Source organism: Peromyscus leucopus, chromosome 22 (genome assembly GCF_004664715.2).
Source record: "Peromyscus leucopus breed LL Stock chromosome 22, UCI_PerLeu_2.1, whole genome shotgun sequence".
NCBI lineage: Eukaryota > Metazoa > Chordata > Mammalia > Rodentia > Cricetidae > Peromyscus > Peromyscus leucopus.
This window is the reverse complement of record NC_051081.1, coordinates 30,481,009-30,501,009: the sequence shown is the minus strand read 5'-3', so window position 1 is coordinate 30,501,009 and position 20,001 is coordinate 30,481,009. Positions and strand designations below refer to the sequence as shown.

Genomic DNA, 20,001 nt, shown 5'->3' with positions numbered 1-20,001 from the left:
TTGAGGTTGCTTGATCCTGTTATAAGTACTGCTGGGTTTAAATTTTATTTTGTAGTATATTATTTAATTTTTTTATCCTTTGGACATTCTTATATATACTGTCTCTTTATTATATCTGCCTCTATGAATGTTCTTTTGACCCTTTTTTTGTTTTGGTTTGGTTTTTTGAGACAGGGGTTTTCTGTGTAGCCTTTGCTGTCCTGAAACTCTCTGTGTAGACCAGGCTGGCCTTAAACTCACAGACATCCACCTGCCTCTGTCTCTTGAGTGCTGGAATTAAAGATGTGCACTGCCACCACCTGTCTTGACCTGTTTTAAAAAGCAGTATTGGTATGATTTTCTTTCTTCATATATGTTTTTCTTGGGGACTTAACTTTTTGGGGGTTTATGGACTTTAAGTTTTATCAAATTTGGGAATCTTCAGCTATTGTTTCTTGTACTGTTTATCCTTCTGGCTTTGTGGTGATGAGAACTGAGTTTGGGGCCTCACACAGGCTGCCCACTCTGACTGGGTTGCCCTGACCTCTCTCTCTCTTTTTTTTTTCTTCTTTCTTTCTGGCACTCTAACTGTTTGTATTCTTATGATGTCCGGCATGGTTCCCTCTTCGCACTTCCCATTGCTCAGCCTTGGGTGGAAGATGCTCTCCTTCTGTGATTCCCAGCAGGCCATGCAGAGCATCCCTTGGACTAGTTGGATGAAAGTGAGTGCAGGTGATGCATTTTCCTTGGTCCTTTCAGCATCTGGCATGCACTCGGTCCCCAACCATCCTCTAATTGTGATCCTCTTTTCTAAGTCTTTGGATGAACTTTAATAACCATTATCAAGTCCTTTTCTGCTTATGCCAGCAGCTCTTGCATAGTTTGTTCTATTTTCATTTTTATCCATCTTTGGTTATAAGTGAAATTTTCCCACCTCTTTGCATCTTTACCAATTTATTTGGTCTTCCCCCACTTCTTTCTCTCTCTTCTGCCTCCCTCCCACTCCCTCCCTCACTCACTCACTCCTGGCTATCTGTCAGTCATCTTTATTTCTCTCTTTTTGTTTGAGACAGTATCTTACTACATAGTTCATGCTGGCCTTGAACTCAATAGTGTAGTCCAGGCTGACCTCAAGCTTACTGTCCTCAGCCTCTACCTCCTGAGTGCTGGGATTTACCCCCACACCTGGCTCTGACCTGTCTTTTGTTTTGCTCTACACATTGTGTATGGTTGTTAAGTCTCTGCGTTTCCTTATTATCCCTCTGGAAGACTGAGTTTTACTTTGGCATTCAATTAATTTGCTTGTGGATTATCTTGAATTAAGCTTTGTTAGAATAGATTCGGGGCTGTCATTTTCTAGGTTATAATAGTCCTGTTAGGAGGTAAGGTTTCTTGGATGAGTTGAATGTCATGGTTAGACAGTAAGAACTCTACTCCTGCTTGGTCAGAACTTGAAACTCCTGGCACTGTGTAACTTCCAGAATCTTCATTCAGCACGAAGCATTTTGGCAGTTAGTTGATTATTTTTTTTTCAGGCCTCAGAAAGTCTAGTGGTGTAGTAAAGCGTATTGCCTAGCCTTGGGGAAGCTAACTGAACTTTGTAGAACTTGCTCTTTGCCTTTCTTCCATGGTGTTTTGCTGTAGATTGCATTTGCCTTCTCAGCCCTGTAGTCTGGTCCCCTTCCTTCATCTCAGTGGACTTGGTGTGCTGTGACAGTGTCTGCCTGTCTGGGTGGGAGCCCCGAGTGTGCCAGAGACAGCAGCTGGATGGCCTGCTGAGACCCCTGAGCCTTGCCCTCTCTGCAGGGCCACTCCTGTGCTGCTGTACCCAACTCCCCCGCAGGGCTTATTTTGTCTACACTGTAGGTTTTTATGGTGAGAAGGCAAGCCAGGCCCTAGCTTTGCCACATCTGGAAAGGGCAGTCAGTGCCATTTAACTTTAAAACTCTATGCGTGGCAGTTAAGAGCTATATTTTATTAAGAAAATAGAACAAAGTAAAATTCATAACATTCTTACTAGAATCAATATTTATGTAAGCCTTGATTTTACTTGAATAATAATAAATATAGACATATTAGTTAAATTATATTGTAAATTTTCCAACAATTTTATATGTCAAAATTTGAAAATAAAAATTTAACTGAACTGAATCTGTGCTGTGATACCCATGTCATTGGTTTTTTTTTTATTTCTTTTGTAAGCCATAAAAATAAAGTTTAATTTAACTTTATGCAATTTTTTTCTTTCGAATTCATTTTTGAAAGTTGTGGGGTTTTTTTTTTTAAGAGTACATATCAGACTAGGAAAATGGGTTGTATTTAATTTTAGCAAATGTCTTACCTAAGAACAGTCTCTAACTGGATTATCCATTATTTCAGAATGCTGAGGCTTGGAACAATTTATCCACTTCTTATATTCGATTGAAACAAAAGTAAGTACACGAGTCTAATGTGAAGAACTTGGTTTCCCCCTAAAATTAGTAAGATTTTTCTCCAACTGAATATTTAAAATCTGTGTCTAGCTTTTTTTTCTCTTTTTTCCTACCCTTGTATATAAGTTAGAATAACTTAGTGAACCTTGAATTCTAATTGTATAGTTATTTCTTTAAAACATTTATTGTATAATGAAGTAGACATTATGAGTACTAGAATAAAGAAATATCTCTTAAAATTGTTCCCTGCCACCAGAGTTTTTCACCATAAATTTCATGACATGATAAAAACAAACTCAACTGGTAATTTTCTTATTAATTGCTTATCTTAGACAATTTTGTAAAATATAAACACAGCCCTATTCTTCTGGAGATGTAGATTTAAAAAATAAATCAATCTGCAATATTGTTTTCAGAGCTGATTAGTGACACAAGCTGTATGTGGTGAGCATCAGACGAGAATGCACAGGGCTGTTACAAAGTAGGTGCTGTCTGCTCACCTGGTGCATGTGTGTCAGGAACTTACTAGTCCTGTGAAGATCTCAGAAAGGAAGGTCTGTGAGCCTGGCCCAAAGGTGCTTGTCCTCTACTGAAGCTAGTTTTGAAGGACATGTAGAAGGGATAGAGGACACCTTGTAGGCAAAGGTAGTGACGTGGTCAAATGTAGCGTGACATAATTGAGTGAATTATTTTAGGAGGTGGAAGTAAAGTGGTCCAGCTGTAGAGTAATGTGAGGTGTGTAGTGAAAGGAAGGATAGAAAAGGGCCACACTCAACTCTGTGGTGGTATTGTGTTCCCCAAAATATTGTGTACTCTAATAAATTTATCTGGGGTCAGAGAACAGACAGCCACTAGATACAAAGGCTAGAAAATGGTGGCACTCACAATTTAATCCTAGCATTCCAGAGATAGAAATCCCTCTGGATCTCTGTGAGTTCAAGGCCACATTGGAAATAGCCAAGCATGGTGACACACGCCTTTAATCCCAGAAAGCCAGCCTTTAATCCCAGGGAGTGGTGGTAGAAAGCAGGAAGATATATAAGGCGTGAGGATCAGAAACTAGAAGATTTTGGCTGGTTAAGCATTTGGCCTGGTTAAGCTTCAGGCTTTTGAGCGGTAATTCAGCTGAGACCCATTCCGGATGAGGACTCAGAGGCCTCCAGTCTGAGGAAACAGGACCAGCTGAGGATCCGGCGAGGTGAGATAGCTGTGGCTTGTTCTGTCTCTCTGATCTACCAGCATGGACCCCAATAACTCGCCTCAGGTTTGATTTTATTAATAAGAACTTTTAAGATTCCTGCTACACAACTCACTGTGTCTTCTAACGCTGACCAGCACTTGGAGACCATCCTCTTGGGAATAGCCTAAGATGTCGGTGGGAAACCACCAGAGAGAGAAACTTTGGGGGCCCTGCATCAGGAGAGCCCCCATCTGTATGAGGCAGAGTAGAGAGGGAGCTGGAAGCTGGGGAACCAGTTAAACAACCCAGACCTGAGCGAACTAGAGTGGAAAAAGAAAGGCGGACGCCAAACGCAGCAGCCCAGTGGCTGTGGACAGCGAAGGGAATGGAAGAACCAAGAGCTGCTATCGCCAGCGCTTTAATGCGGTCATGAAAGGACCTTTCCATTTTTACTTAGCCTTATTTTCAGGCTTGGTATGTGCTGTGGAGTCACAAGATACTTGTGAAGCAATCAAGGCCATTTTATATTGAGATCATGAAATGCTTCCTCTGCTCTTAGATAGCAGTCGACATAAATAGTTTCAGTTTGTTCTACCAATCTTTTCAGAGTAATACTATGTTCTTGATTAAAATGGACTGTGCTAATGCTTACCGGATACCTGTTGCTCTAGGGCAGTAGGTGTCTTGGTTACAGTGGGATCTTGTTAGTTTCTTCTAAGAGCCTAGATAATCCTGTATGTGGTGAGGCTTAGGCTTTTTTTTTTTTTTTTTTTTTTTTTTTTTTAAGATTCAATTATTTTTACTCCATGTGTATGAATGAGTCTTGGCTTGCATGTATGTATATGTACCATATGTGCATGCCTGGTGCCCACAAAGGCCGGAAGAGGACATTGGAACCCCTGGAACTGGAGTTCCAGTTGTGAGCTGCCGTGTGAATGCTGGGGACAGAACCTGGGTCCTCTTTAAGAGGAGTGCTCTTAACTGCTGAGTCATCTCTCCAGTCCCCATTGTGAGGCTTTTCATCCTCCACAATGTCTTTATCATTCTTTGTAGACAGTTCTCAAGCGTTGTTGACTTCTTGGTATTTTTTATTGTTCTGCTGTCCTGTGAATAGATTTTGTGTAAAAGTAGGGGTGCAAGACCCAAGGGTCATCGTCCCCTTATTCTTTCATTTCTTTGCTGTTACTCTAGAGCAGTGGTTCTCAACCTTCCCAATGCTGCGACCCTTTAATACAGTTCTTTATGCTGTGCTCACCCTAACCATAAAATTATTTTCATTGCTACTTACTGCATAACTGTAATTTTGCTACTGTTATGAATTGGAATGTAAATATGTGTTTTCTGATGGTCTTAGGTGACCCCTGTGAACAGGGTATTCGACCCCCCAAAGGGGTTGTGACCCACTGGTTGAGAACCATTGCTCTCGACATAACTACTAGATTCATGGAATTATTTCAAAAGTAAATAAATAACTAACTACTGTCCCCCTCAAAACAGTATTTCTGCTCTAGAATGACCTCATCTGTTCTGGCGTGACCACGACAGTGCCCTTTTTACTTTTTCCCATCTGATTTCCCCAGGTGTCAGGGCCTTTGGGAGCATTTCCCATCGTGTGTGTATATAACTTAATAGTTCAGCATCTCCACCATGGTGTGCTGGATAAGTGACTCCCAAGATGAAGCGTCTTATAATAAAGCTATCCTTATCAAGAAAGGAACCCGAACAGTGTTCATTGCTAGTTCTCTGTGTGTGCATATGCATGTATAGGATGGATGGCAACTTCGGTTGTCGTCTTCAGAAACAGCCATCCACTTCCTTTGAATCAGTCCCTCATTGGCCCAGAGCTCACAAAATAGGCTAAACTGGCTGGCCAGTGAGTCCCAGGATCCTCTGAACCCCCCACCCCAGCTGAGATTACAAGCGGACACCTCTGTATCTGTTATTTTTGTGTGGGTTTTGGGGATCAACTCAGATTCTTGTGTTTGCAAGATGAGTGCTTTATAGACAAAGCCAGCTCCCCACTCCCGCCCCTCAGGAGCCTGAGATTGGGGGGCATACAGATAGACCTCCTTGTGGCATTGGTTATTGTCTATTGAGATGCTCTCCAGGAAGATGACCTGATGCCCACCTCTTTGTTGTGGGAGAACTGAGGAGTCTCAGCCTACCAGTTGTTGAAAATAGTTGCTGTCACATGGAAGACAGTGGTAAGGGGTAGAATGAAGAAAAGGGGTAGAGGAGAGTCCATACAATTTGCTTGATTTTTGAGAAACTTTCTTTTTTTCTTTTCTTTTCTTTTTTTTTTTTTTTTTTTTTTTTGAAATCCCTTTTATTTTTGCAAGAAAGGATCCGTTAGTAGTTCCTCAAATTAGGATCAGTCAGTAATACCTCATTCTTGTATATTTAAATATGTTTGATTTTGCATTTCCTTTTGAGTGGCAAGTTCAGCTGGTTATAAAACTTTAGGTTAACTGTTAATTTCACTCAGCGTGTTAGAAGTAGTACACATTTTATTGTTTTCTGTCCTCTTATTGCTGATGAAATACCCACTGTTTCCCAGTTGTTATTCTTTTGTAAAATATTAGGATATCTTCATGTTGCTTAGAATATGCAATGTGCTCTTTTGATCAAAGAATTTAGATCTTTGCTTGGAAAAATGTTCAGCCCCGATCTTTGATCCGTAGCGTCGTGCCATTTGCTTGCATTCCTTTACTCTGGAATTTCTGTCAGATGTATATCTAAGTCTTATCTCATTCTTTCTTGTTTCCTCACTCTTCATCTATGTGTTAATCTGAATTTTGGCAGACTCCTCACTATTCTATTCCACTTCACCAATTTTCTCTTGAATTACGTGCAGGCTGGTTTTAGACGCACATTAAGCTTTGTTTATTTTAATGTTTCTTTCAACTCTGAGATTGCTAGTTGTTTTTTGTTCACATTTACTTGGTCTTGTTCTGTTTCTACCTGGTTTTGTTTTACTGTCTCCTGTTGTAAATCACTGCCTTGTCTGTGTCAGTTTTGAAACAAATATATTCAAAGGCTTCATAGTTTACTTTAAAAAAATATTTCTAGCATACGAAGAATGAGATTTCATTATGCAATTTTTCAAACAAAATTTGTTTTGGTTTTTTTTTCTCCCTCTGCTCCCCCTTCCACCTCTGTCTGTCCAAGTAGCCTCCTTTATGTTTTTATGTCACGTGGGTCCTTTTGCACACACCCCCACCTCTGCCTTCTTGGTTTATTTTGTTTTTTCAAGACAGGGGTTCTCTGTGTAGTTTTGGAGCCTTTCCTGGAACTCACTCTGTAGACTAGGCTGGCCTCGAACTCACAGAGATCTGCCTGGCTCTGCCTCCCGAGTGCTGGGATTAAAGGCGTGCGCCGCCACTGCCGAGCTTAACACCCCTTGTTCCAGTCTTATGGCCTCCTGTTTTTGATAGACTGCTTAGTTGTAGCTTAGGGTCTGGAGTGATGGTTGAGTGGTTAAGGGCACACTGGCCGCTCTTCCAGAGGACCTAGATTCAATTCCTCATGCCCGGGTGGCAGCTCACAGCCACCTATAACTCCAGTTCCAGGGGATCTCTTCTCCTCTTTGGGCCTCCACAGGCATCAGGCATGTTTATGGTGAACAGACATACATAGAGGCAGATCACCCACACACATAAAATGACAACAACAACAAAATAATTTGTTTTAAAAATTAACCTTAATTCTAGTAAGTTTATGTCCTGTTGGGCAGCTTTGTTGACTGTCGCATCTTTGTGTAGAGCCACTCCCACCCCCACCCCCACCCCCGCCAGGTTGTATAGTTTTGTTTTGCAGGTTTATTTAGAGGGTGAGGAGCCTGTGTTTTGTTTTGACCTCACATCTTTCTTGCCCACCTATGTGCTTCCCTCTGTCTGTCTTACAGGGTTACAGCCACACATAGTAGGCCACTCTAGGTTGGAGTCTGGAACCTGAATCGGCCTTTTCTTGGGGCAATATTGAGATTGATGTTATGTGTTATAATGTCCTTGTTAGCAGTAAATAAATAAGGGAAGACATATTTCCATGGAGTGCTGTGTGTCCCTCATATCCTTATTGAACCATACAGGGAACTTGGTGGCTTTGTGTTATTATTTGGGTTCTGACTCCCAAGTGATGTATGATACAAGCAATTAAGGAGCAGCCATTCACATTCATAAGACTTCATTGTTCCTTTCTTTAAAATCTGACCTTCCACAGAGTCAAAGCTTTTAGAACTTTACAAGAAGCTCTCAAATGCAACTACGAACATTGGCAAATATGGGAAAACTATATTCTCACCAGCACCGACGTTGGGGAGTTTGCGGAAGCCATTAAAGCTTACCACCGGCTCCTGGACCTGCGAGACAAATACAAAGATACTCAGGTAGGAGATTCACATTTTTGTCAGTTCAATCTGTGCTTTATACTGATTTCTCTACTCTGTGATAAAAGTTGTTTTCATTAACGTTAAACACATACAGTATATGTAAACTGCATTTCTGTTCTTTAGTCAACCATTTCCAGTTACTTACAGATCCTGCCATTTCGATGTTAAGTGTATTGGTGCAGTTACACACAGTATTCCTGCAGCTCAGTTACGCAAATCTGAGTTCATATGTACTGTCAGTATGCGGAGCTGAAATACAAGTCCTTTGCATTACTTACTACTTTGGGTAACTCCGGGCCTTCTGTGGTTTGTAATAGTGGGAGTCAGTTCACGCAGCACTCGCTACATGCTTCCCAAGGTTGAACGATACAGAGATAATGGTAGCATTTTGTTTACAGCACTGAAGAGAGTCTCTTTGGTTGGATGAAGTTACTCTTGAAGAAAGTATTGCAGATTTGCAGCCACCGGTTTGCTGTCTAGTAGCATGAGATAAACAAGACCTTTTGGGTTGAATGACAATAGAAGGCGGTGTACAAAGAGAAAATACTCAGGAGTTTATGGGTTAGGGCGTCAGAGGGCTAGAAAGCAGCACTTTATTCTTTAGCTCTTCTAACAGTCAACATGTGCTATTTCAAATGATGGCTTTGAATTTATAGAAACAATATCAAACAGACGAACACAGAAGTAACATCTGATATATGATAATACCTTGCAAATCTCGTGGCATAAATACTCGAGTTCTAAACACAGCTTATCACAGTCCTGTTTTAACACCCCTGGGTTTGGCTCATGTACATGTCTTGAAAGCATAATTATGTAATTGCCAAGTTAGCTTGAAGGCTTATGGTTCCATGTAGTTCACTGGGAAAATCTATAACTTCAGGTAGAATTTTCCACACAGAGGAGAGGTCCTAACTTTCAGTCAGTCCTCCTCCTCATCCTCTCTGTTTCATCCACATCTTCTCATTGTAAATACTGTCATTGTAAGAAGGGGTTGTAGTTAGAGTGTAGAGGTTACTTGAAATGCAAGCCAGGCTGAGAGTGTGGCTCGGTGACAGCACTGGCTTATGGCTTTCTCCTCCTGCACACTTTGCCCCTGGCACAGGGCACAGATGATGCTCGGGACAGATCTCATATATTACAGCCCATTCTTCTGCAGGTATATTTCGTATATTTCATCTGTGGTTTTAAGGTCTTTCTTGACTAAGGAAGATTTTAGAAACTTGTGTTTAAAGCCTCAGGGAAAGTATAAGTCATTCAAGTCCACAGTATTTTCCATCTTACACTGGAGATTAATTTTCTTGCATATGTATAGAAAGACACCAGCCTTGATCATTTTCATGTCACTGCTCTCTGAGCTCCACTGGGCTTGACTGTCACTGTTAGAGTTGGGTGGGAGATGTCCCCCACAGGCTTGTGTTTTGAACACTGTGTCTACAGCGTGCAACACTGTGTTGAAGAAGTGGACACAGGCTGGTGGGACTGGGTTTTGAAGGGTGGGTCTTGAAAGGTTACATCAGCCTCTTGTTCAGCCTGCTCTCTCTGCCTCCTGGTCAGCGCTGTGTGAGGTGTCTCGGCCACACGTTCTTTCCTCCATGAATGCCATGCCGCCCCACTGTCCTTGGATGAACTTCAATCCTTTGAAACTGTGAACCAACATAGACCTTACTTCCTTAACTTGTTTCTCTCGGGCGCTTGGTCATAGTGACTGCAGAAGTAACTAATACAGTCAGGGCACAAAGGGACCTTTCTGGGTTTGTGTCTGTGAAGACAGTTTATTCTTGAGGCAGGGTCTTTCCCTGAACCCGGAACTTACTGATTTGGCTAACGGACTGGCTAACAAGCCCTTGGGATCCTCCTGTCTCTGCTCCTGGAGCCCTGGATTTACAGGTGTGTAGTGTTGTGTCTGGCTTTTTACATGGATACTGAAGATTGAAATCATGCCCTCATGCTTGCAAAGCAATCACTTACTTGATGAGCTACCTCCCCAGCCCCTAAGAGAACTGAGAAAAACTTCACAGGATAGTAAGTGGGGGTGGGAGTGGGGGCTGGGGAGCGGGCACACTAGAAGATCTTGGTGTGGAGTCCTCTGGGGCTAGGCTGGATAGACTTATGCATAAGGAAGTGAGGCACTCCCCTACTTCTTGTTAAGATTTACATGGACAGTCTCCAGTGGCGTTCTGCTCGTCAGTCAGTCACACTGGCTGCTTGGCCAAGCCATCTCCTCTTTAATGGCCCTAGGTGGCTGTGCTAGGTCAGTCTGACACCATTGTCTGCTGTCGTTTGCCTCTGGTTTGCCTCTCATCCACTTCCTTTCTGGGGTGAGTGGGATTGCTCTTCTGGGTTGGTCCCTTAACCCTCAGTAATCTGCAAATCCACCAAGGGCTAGTACCGTGGGCTCACTGGCTTTGAGGATCCAGGAAACGTCCTGATCATCCTTTCATGCTTAACACCAAGGAGCTAGTTATATAAAGAGAATCGAAGGGGCCCAATCTAGAGCCTTCTCCTGGAAGAGAGTAAGAGCTGGACTGTGGTCTTTAAGCAAGAAATGGGGGGCGGGGGCGGGAATTTCCTGTGTTCTCTGCCATTCTTCCCTGCTTTCTAAGGAACACAGGGACGGCCAGACGGGACATGGTAAAGTGACAGCTCACATTCACTGAACGCTGCTGTGTGTTGGACACTATTCTGGTACTTTGCACATAGTAGCTCATTTAATTCACACCACAGCTGTTGGGGGGTAGCTGTGTGCTCTCATAGGCTATATCTGACTCTGGAATGTGGGTGTATGTATGTCTCCACTCCCTGTCAGTTTCCTTATTTTAAAGGAACTAATGGCTCAAATAAAATAGCCATCTAAAGATAATTTTGAAAAGGCATTTATATCAGAAAGGGTTATGAAGTCAGCAAGGTAATGCTGATTTTCATTGACTTTGGTATATCAATTATGCTAAAACCGAGACACAAGTATTTCAGAAAAAGGCAAGAAGATGTGGAACAGTTGAACAGTTGTTTAGAAAGAAACAGGTTTTGTCTGGATGATTCCTGTCTCCTGCAGGTGTAACACTGAATGGGATTGGTGCTGTTTGAATTTCCTTTTCTGACCCATCACCAGCTCTGGAGCTTCCCTCTCTCAGGATGGAACAACTTGTTACAATGTGGAGCTGGTGTTGCTGTGTTGGTCTGTGAGTGTGTGGGTGAGAGGAAAGGGACCCACGGTGCTAGGTTCCAACAAAAACACTCTGAGAGCAATTACTTGATTCTAAAGATAAAGCTCTGACTTGTTTATTTGGCTAACAAATAAAAGGTAACAAGAGTAACAGGAAAAGGACTCGAGAAACACATTAAAGGTGTATACTTAAGCATTTTCCAGAAAAAGAAAAAAATCTCAAGCATGACTTTGCCAGCACACATTGACCTGCTGTAGCTCTCATCCTGTGCTGCTGAGGATCGAACCCAGGGCCTTGAACATGCCAGGCAAGTGAACAGCCACAGCTCTGGCCTTAGCTTTCATCTTAAATGGATTTTCAAACAAGTTTTAGTGGCCATATTCATAACTTCTCACCCCTCTAATCATGTAAATTTCTTTTTTTGTTTTTCTTTTTTGGGGTGGGGGTAGGGTCTCTCTACATAGCCCTGGCTGTCCTGGAAGTCACTGTGTAGACAAGGCTGGCCTTGAACTACTCACCTCTGCCTACTGAGTGCTGGGATTAAAGACATGTGCCACTACGTTCAGGTTCATATAGTATTTTCAACCACAGCTAAATTGTGCTGGTTTCCATTTACAATTTTGTAATCCTATGTATGTCTTAGCACATTGTCCTGTGGGACAATTTTGTGAAAATTTGTTGTTTGTGAGATAAAATTATTAGAATTTATTTACATTCATGGCCAGTTAACAGTTTAGATATTCTTTCTTTAATTTTTTATTTTATGTGCATTGCTGTGAGGGTGTCAGATCCTCTAGAACTTGAGTTATAGATAGTTGTGAGCTGCCATGTGGGTGCTAGGAATTGAACCAGGGTCCTCTGGAAGAGCAGCCAGTGCTCTTAACCACAGAGACATTTCTCCAGCCCCCAGTTAACATTTTAAATTCTTATTTTTCCTCTTATTATTCCTTTATTCTCATTATTCCATTATTCTCAATAACAGAGTGTGATATAAACTTTCTCTCATAGAGTGACACTTTATCTAAGCCTGAATATTTATTTTGATGTGTATGAGGGTTTTGTCCACATGTATGTGTACCACATGCATGCAGTGCCCATGGAAGCCACAAGAGGGCATTGGATCCCCTGAGACTGGAGTTACAGACAGTTGGGAGCTGCTGTGTGGGTACTGGGAATTGAACCTGGGTCCTCTGGAAGAGCAACCAGTGCTCTTAACCTCTGAGCCATCTCTCCAGACCTGAAGCATGAATATTTTAATAACTTTGTAATTAGTTTCATTAAAAGTTGAACAGTTTTGGAGCAGTCATGGGTTCTCTGGATTCTCGTGACTGCCCTCCTGCAGTCCTGCTGTGGGCCCCGGAGACCAAGCAGTTGGTTTGTGAAATGTCCGTGAAGCACGGTGAGCAGCATTCCATGCTCTCCAAGTGTCAGCTGTTAGAGCGGTCGGCTTAATAAGCACGTTTGGACGTAATGGGAATATATTACTGAGAACGTCGATTCTCGGTACCCAGTGACTTGCCCAGGTCGGATGACCCTCACTAGCACCATAGAGAACCTTCAGACATTCGGCTGTAGAAATAACATGGGAAGATCATGTATCTGTTTCTTGGGGAAGCCCTGTAAGTGGCTCTCTGTAGAAATATCGTAGAGTTCTGATGGCACTGGTTAGCTTCTGCAGCCATGGGCAGGATCACTTCCTAGTGGGTAAGTCGTTCTTGGCAACTGAGTCCTGGTTATTAGCAGTAGGCTCTGGCATATCCAGCTTTGTAGTGTGTTGTCTGTCAACACGCATTACAGCGGTCAGTCAGTATGCACCATGACAATTGGTAGATGGCCTGGAATGTTTTTATCTTGGGTAAAACTTAATTTGACTGGATATATTTGGTAGCAGTTGTCTTTCAGAAAAATTTCTGATATTCTTTTGTTTGACACTATTGACCTCATTCTATTTTAATTTGCTTTGAAATTCTTTTTGTCTGTTCCTTCCTTTGTACTTTTGATGGTTCTAACCCTTATACTTTTTTATAGATATGGATTATAGTGATTTAATTTTTTCCATAGAGAGTATATAAAATGTATAAATTTGTATTTATTATAATACAGACAGTGGTGTAAACTAGATACAAATTATCCTGTTTTTTTTTTTTTCTTATTCTAGTATTGTAAAGGGAATACGTGAATGGGTCTATTGCTTGTATAAAATAGTTTTTTCTGTAGCCTTAATTTTGAGTGAAGTATAGATTGGTAAAATTCGGGAATAACATTCTGTAACAGCAGCACCTGACATGTTCTTTCTAACGTCTGTCCTTTATAACATCTGTATTTATGGACATACTCTTACTTACCAGTCAGTAAAGCAGATTTTTGTTTCTGTAATTGGTCCTTGTTCAGTTTCCAGATTTCTACTCTAGTGAATAGTGAATAGTGAATAGTGGGTGCACAAATCCTTGTGTGCACGCTTCTCTCCTTTGGAAAATTCTATGTGATCTATTATTTCTTCCGGGTTTCTTTTTTTTAGACTTTTTTTTCCCCCAGACCTGAGGACCGAACCCAGAGCCTTCTGCTTTCTAGGCAAGCGCTCTGCCACTGAACTAAATCCCCAACCCATTTAGATATATTTTTAAAAAGTTGGTGTCTTAGGGTTTCTATTCTTGTGAAGAGACACCATAACCGCAGCAACTCTTATAAAGGAAAACTTTTGGGGAGTTTCTCTGTGTAGCCCTTGCTGTCCTGGAACTCACTCTGTAGATCAGGCTGGCCTCTAACTCACAGAGATCCACCTGCCTCTGCCTCCTGAGTGCTGGGATTAAAGGTGTGTACCACCACTCCTGGCTAAAGGGAAACATTCAGTTGGGGCTGGCTTACAGTTAGTTCAGAGGTTTAGTCCATTATCACCATGGCAGGAATGGCAGCATGCAGGCAGACATGGTGCTGGAGAGGTAGTTGAGAGGTCTACATCCTGATCCATAGACATCAGGAAGAGAGAGACACTGGGACTGGCTTGGGCTTCTGAAACGTCGAAGCCCGCCCCCAGTGATACACCTCTTTCAACAAGGCCACACCTACTCCAAGGCCACACCTCCTAATAGTGCCACTCCCTGAGCCTATGGGGGCCATTTTCATTCAAAACACAACAGTTGGCAATCATTTGGAAAAGGAAATTAAGTTTTATATATTAAAATCTAATTTGTTTGGGGGATTAACACATATTGAGTGCTTAATATATTCTTGCCACTTAATATCGATTATCTTTATAGAGCACACAGCATTTGGAGTGGACACTAAGGATTCTTCAAGGTACAGACTATTACAGTGAGGCCAGACAGTGTATATAGTTAGTGGGAATTGAAGGATAGATCACATTAAGTGTGCTTTGATGTCTGTGGGAAGATTTATGTGAAGTATTTCCTCATCAGGCTAATGTTCATGAAAACTGTTTGTAACAAAACTTTCTTAATTGACGTATACGTTACTTTAACTTCATGCATTTTGACTATTCTATATTCTAATGTAACTATGACTCCCATTTTCATCACTGCTGGGTCCTCTTATGTCCCTTTCTAGTCAGTGGAGCCACCACCCTTTCCCCAGCTAAATAATTACCTTCAGATTTCTGTCACCACAGTTCACTGTTGCTTTTTCTTAAGTATCACATAACTATCGTCTATAGTTGTACACTGATATTCTTTATGTAGATTTCTGTTTGATATTTTCTTTAGAATCATGAAAAGGTGCTATTGATGGGCAGCAGGGCAGCTTGCCAACCAAATTAAAGTCTTAGAATAAATGATGATTGAATATTACCTGAGAGAAAAGAGAGAGGAAACAGATCCACTTGGTATAATTACAGCTTTGGAAAATAGATGCTATCTCCAGTCTACTGCCCAGGAATCTTAGGCTCAGCAAGGTAAGCTAATAAAGTTGATATGTTCTAGCTGACAGGCAGTAGAAAGTAGGGAAACCAGGGTTTGAGATCTGGCCCCTTTAACCTAGAGCCGTGTGTGTGTGTGTGTGTGTGTGTGTGTGTGTGTGTGTGTGTGTGTGTGTCTGTCTGTCTGTCTGACTGTCTGTGTATGTATACATGTATGAGTGTGTGTGTCTGGTTGCATACACGCATGTGCCTGTGTGCCTGTAGAGGCCAGAGGTCCATGTTGGTTCTCTTCTTCTGTGGCTTGTCACCTTGTCTTCTGAGACAGGGTCTCTCAGTGAACTGGAACCCCGTGTACTTGGCAGGAATAGGCGGCCAGGAAACCTCAGGGATCCTCCTGTCTCTGCACCCCCAGTGCTAGGGTTACAGGTGCACACCAGCACTCCTGGTCCATGGACTGGGGTTGTGGATTCGAACTGAGGGCCTTGTGCTTTTCCAGTAAACAGCTTGCTGACTGAGCCATCTCCCTAGCCCTACACTGCCACAACTCCTTACAGTTTTTTGTTTTGTGATGCTAAGGATAACGCTAAGCTGGTTATCTTCTCCTCCTAACTGGGGTTTGGGGGAGCCAAGAGTTAGGGTTATCGGTCCAGGAAACAGCATCTTTCTTGGAGACCTCCAAGTGGAGAACAAAGGTAGCCAAACAACAGAGGTGGGAAATTGCTTCATTTCTGGCCTGAAGCCCTCCTGGAAGTTTTTGTAACAGGACCCAAGGTAGTCCCATTCCTTCCTGCTAGGAAGACCTCCAGGATTCAGAGGGCTAAACTCTGTGCAGCAGGCCAAGATTGTGATGAGATTTGGCTGAGACCCTCAAGGTTAGTGTTAGGGAAGAGCTTTCCCATTATGGAAATGCTTTCTCTTTTGCCAAGATTCTCCAGCATTTGTGTTATAATTGCCTTTCCATTCTGTGAGGACTTCAGCTCTTTTTGGAGATCAGTGTGATCCCTCCCAGTCATCTGCACTTGGTGCGTTTCTCCAGCTTGGTCTGAGAGAGAGGCGAGAAATAGATGTTTTGTTTGTTTTTGTATATTCTATAACAGAAGGGCTCACCCAACCAGGAATCCTGTATCTGGCAAAGCTGGGTAGCTGGGAATGGTGGTATGTGCCTGTGTTCCAAGTATTGAGGAGGCTGAGGCAGAAGGATCAGAGTTTGAGGGCAACTCAGGCTAGTTAACAAGACCTATTTAAAAAAACAAAAATGCACAAACAAAGAAATGAGGGATAAATTATGACATTCTTATGGATTTTTAAGAAATCCGAGGGATTTGTTACCCAAAGCCTACCCTGTAGGAGGTTCTGGCAGGAGTGTTGAGTATTTGGACAAAATGAAAGAATACTGGATAATAACCAGATAAAGAAATACAGGTCACTCTAGACATAGTGCATCAGCATTACTGTAACAAGTTTGTAATCCTACTTGGTTTTCTACATGCTTTAAAAAGCTCATATTGTTTAATTTTAATTTGTAAATCCATAGTTTGTTTTCTGTATAGTTTGAAAGCTAACTCATTTAAAGAATTTAGTTTATGTATGGGGCACACAGTATCTAAAGACAACTTACTGATGTAAACGATGGAAAGGGGCAGCTGCAGAGTTACAGAAGCAAAAGTTTTCATGATACTGATTTTTATATAGATACATGTAACACTCTGCCAAACGAAGACTATACCCTTCCATGTTTTCCTCAAGTGCGCATGGACATTTTCTAGAAGGGGCCACTGTTAACTCTCAAATTAATCTCAGTAGATTTGGAAGGAATATTTTATAAAGTATCTTCTATGAACATCCCAGGATGAAATTAGAAATAGAAGTGAAAAACCAATAGTAAAACCAACAAGTTTACGGAATTGTGGAAAGTAGACAATATACTTTTAAATAATAAGTAGATGTGGTGGTTTGAATAAGAATGGCCCCCATAAGCTCATAGATTTGAATGCTTGGTCACCCAGGAGTGGCACTACTTGAAAGGATTAGGAGGTGTGACCTTGTTGGAGGAAGTGTGTCACTGGGGGCGGGCTTTGAGGTTTCAAAAGCCCAAGCCAGTCCCAGTGTCTCTCTCTTCCTGTTGTCTGTGGCTCTGGATGCAGAACTCCCAGGTCCTCCAGCACCACATCTACCTGCATGCTACAATGCTCCCCGCCATGATGATAATGGACTAAACCTCTGAAACTGTATGCGAGTCCCAATTAAATGCTTTCTTTTATAAGAGTTGCTGTGGTCATGGTGTCTCTTCACAGCAGTAGAAAGAAACCTAAGACAGTAGATTAAAAATCAAGAAGTATTTAGAGACAAAATTAAAATACAACATTGGATCAATAGAAGTACTGATCAGTTGGACACTTATGGCTAGCTGTATATATTCGTTTTAAAACACAGGAGGATTTCAAGTCAACAGCTGATCTTTTGTTTGCTTGCTTTTTGGAGACAGGGTTTCTCTACGTAGTCCTGACTGTCCTGGATCTTACTATATAGACTAGTCTACCCTGAGCTCACAGAAATCCACCTGCTTCTGCTTCCTGATTAATGGGCTTAATAGGCTATTTTTATACCTAAGAAACAATTAGATGAAGAAAAACAAATAAACCCAAAGCTAGCAGAACCAGGGAAACAATAAAGATTAGAAGAAATAAGTGAAATGGACTAGAGACAGTACTTTTTTTTTTTAATGATAACAACATTGACAAAGCTTTAGATAGATGAACTAAGGAAGAAAGATCATTGAAATTAGAAAGGGAAATGGGGACATTGTTACCAATTTTAGAAGTAAAAAGGGTAGTAAGAGAGTACTGTGAACCCCTGTTTGACAACAGGTAAGATAACCTAGAGGGATTGAAGGATTCCTATGAGGACTAACTCACAAAGAAGAAGAAAATCTGACCAGAGATGCTTACTGCCACCATTTAACACCAGTTGGGGTTGTTGCCAGAATTAGACAAGAAAAGCAAATAAATAAACCCATAGAAAGAGAAGAAGCCAAAGTATGTATTTGCTAATTATAAGATCTTACGTACAGAATCTTATAAAGATTACACAAAAGCTGTTAGAACTAATTTGATTCAGCAAAGTAACAGTACAAATCTGTCTTAGTTAGGGTTTCTATTGCTGTAATGAAACATCATTACCAAAAAGCAAGTTGATAGGAAAAGGGCTTATTAGGCTTTCACTTCAGCATTGCTGTTCATCACTGAAGGAAGTCAGGACAGGAACTCAAACAGGGCAGGAGACTGGAGGCAGGAGCTGATGCAGAGGCCATGGAGGGTGCTGTTTACTGACTTGTTTCCCATGGTTTGCTCAACCTGCTTTCTTATAGAACCCAGGACCAGCAGCCCAGGGATGGCAGCACTCACCATGGGCTGGACCCTCCCCCATTGATCACTAAATGAGAAAATGCCTTACAGTTGGATCTCAAGGAGCTTTTCCTCAGCTAAGACCCCTTCCTCTGATGACTCTAGTTTGTGGAAAGTTGACACAGAACCATTTAGTACAAAGTCAGTTATGTCTCAGATACTAACAATATCCAGTTGTCCTGATTAGTTTTTTGTCAACTTGATAGGAGCTGGAGTCATTTGGAAGAGGAAACACAATTGAGAAAATACCCACAAAGATTGGCCTGTAGGTAAGCCTGAGTGCCACTCCTGGGCTGTTGGTCCTGGATGTAGTAAGGAAACTGGCAGAGCAATCCTTGGGGAGCAAGCCAATAAGCAGCACTCCTCTGTGGTCTCTGGTCAGGTTTTTCCTCCAGGTTCCTGCCTTAAGTTCTTGCCTTGACTTCTTTTTGTGATGGACTGATCGGGACATGCAAGCTAACACAAACCTTCTCTCCCCAAGTTGCTTTTGGTTGTGGTGTTTTCTTACAGCAAGAGAAGCCCTAACTGAGACACCAGTCTAAGAAAGAAATTGTGCAATCAATTCCATTTAGAGTATATTCAGAAGGAGGAAAATATCTAGTAAATATTTAGCCAAAAAAGACTTGTGTGATGAGAACTATACTTAGAATTAGCAGATGGACTCAGTCGAAATGATTCTGGTTTTGTTTAACATCAGAGCATCAGAATCAGGAGCCAGCCTCACACACACCTTCCTCTCTCCATCAGGACTGACGTTGACGTCATCAGTGTCATAGAATTTCTTCACAGCCTGTTTGCTCTGGTGCCTGTTGGCCTTGCCGTCCCATCGAGCACACCTGACTTGTCGCCTGTCTCTTCAGGGCTGACTCAGTGGTCAGGGGACACGTGATAACAGCACACTGGTCAGCCTTGTTGCTCCTGGAAATGCTCTTGAGAAGGTTTTCGAGCCACTTCAAGAGCCTCGGGGTCTTGGGCTGGGGGGTGGGCGACTAAGGGATCTTCTTTCGTGCTTGGTTGTGGACGCCGTTCAGCACTCACTGCCTTCTCTGTTTTCAGAGCCTTTGCTTGGGCTTTGGCCATGGGAGGGCAGGAGCCCTTCTTCACTTTCAGCTCCGTCTTTCAAAAGCTAGAATGTGATTTCGATTCATTTGGATGATTTTATTCTATTTCTCTGTCCCGTGTTTATCACAATAAGCTACATCATCGTCATTTTTAAAGTCTCTTAAGCATCAGGCTTCCAATGTTTATTTAGATTGTCTAATGATGCACCAAATGAACCCCAAATGGACTAAATATACGCCAAGTATTTTGTCTCCCAGAAAAACAAGGAATGGGAGAGAATGCTTAGAAAGTTCTTGAACCCTGAGGCATTAAAGAAAAACTGGAAGGAATTTTTATGACCACATTAAAGAAACATGTGACAAATACTTATAACAAATAAGAAAGGCGACAAGCTAATAATAGCTTTATGATACAAAGAGTTACCATCTGCTATAGGAATGAAGGGGAACTGAGTGTAGAATTCACGAGCACATTCAAGTAAGGATGAGAATGTAGTTCATGATAGTGACACATTTTAAA

General features: G+C 41.9%; 1 protein-coding gene and 1 long non-coding RNA gene across 5 annotated transcripts in view; both read left to right on the top strand.

The window, feature by feature from the left end:
• Ttc27 (tetratricopeptide repeat domain 27) overlaps window positions 1–20,001 on the top strand; it is a 133,704-nt gene that overhangs the window by 100,337 nt on the left and 13,366 nt on the right. For all 4 annotated transcript variants that reach the window (XM_037198042.1, XM_028873476.2, XM_028873472.2 and 1 more), the window contains 2 exons: window positions 2,359–2,411; window positions 7,810–7,975. In XM_037198042.1, the coding sequence (XP_037053937.1) occupies window positions 2,359–2,411; window positions 7,810–7,975 (219 nt within the window). The remainder of the gene's footprint in view (window positions 1–2,358; window positions 2,412–7,809; window positions 7,976–20,001) is intronic.
• Window positions 18,409–19,586, top strand: LOC119086461. Its single transcript, XR_005089740.1, has 2 exons — window positions 18,409–18,689; window positions 19,168–19,586. It is a non-coding gene; the product is annotated as an uncharacterized LOC119086461 (long non-coding RNA).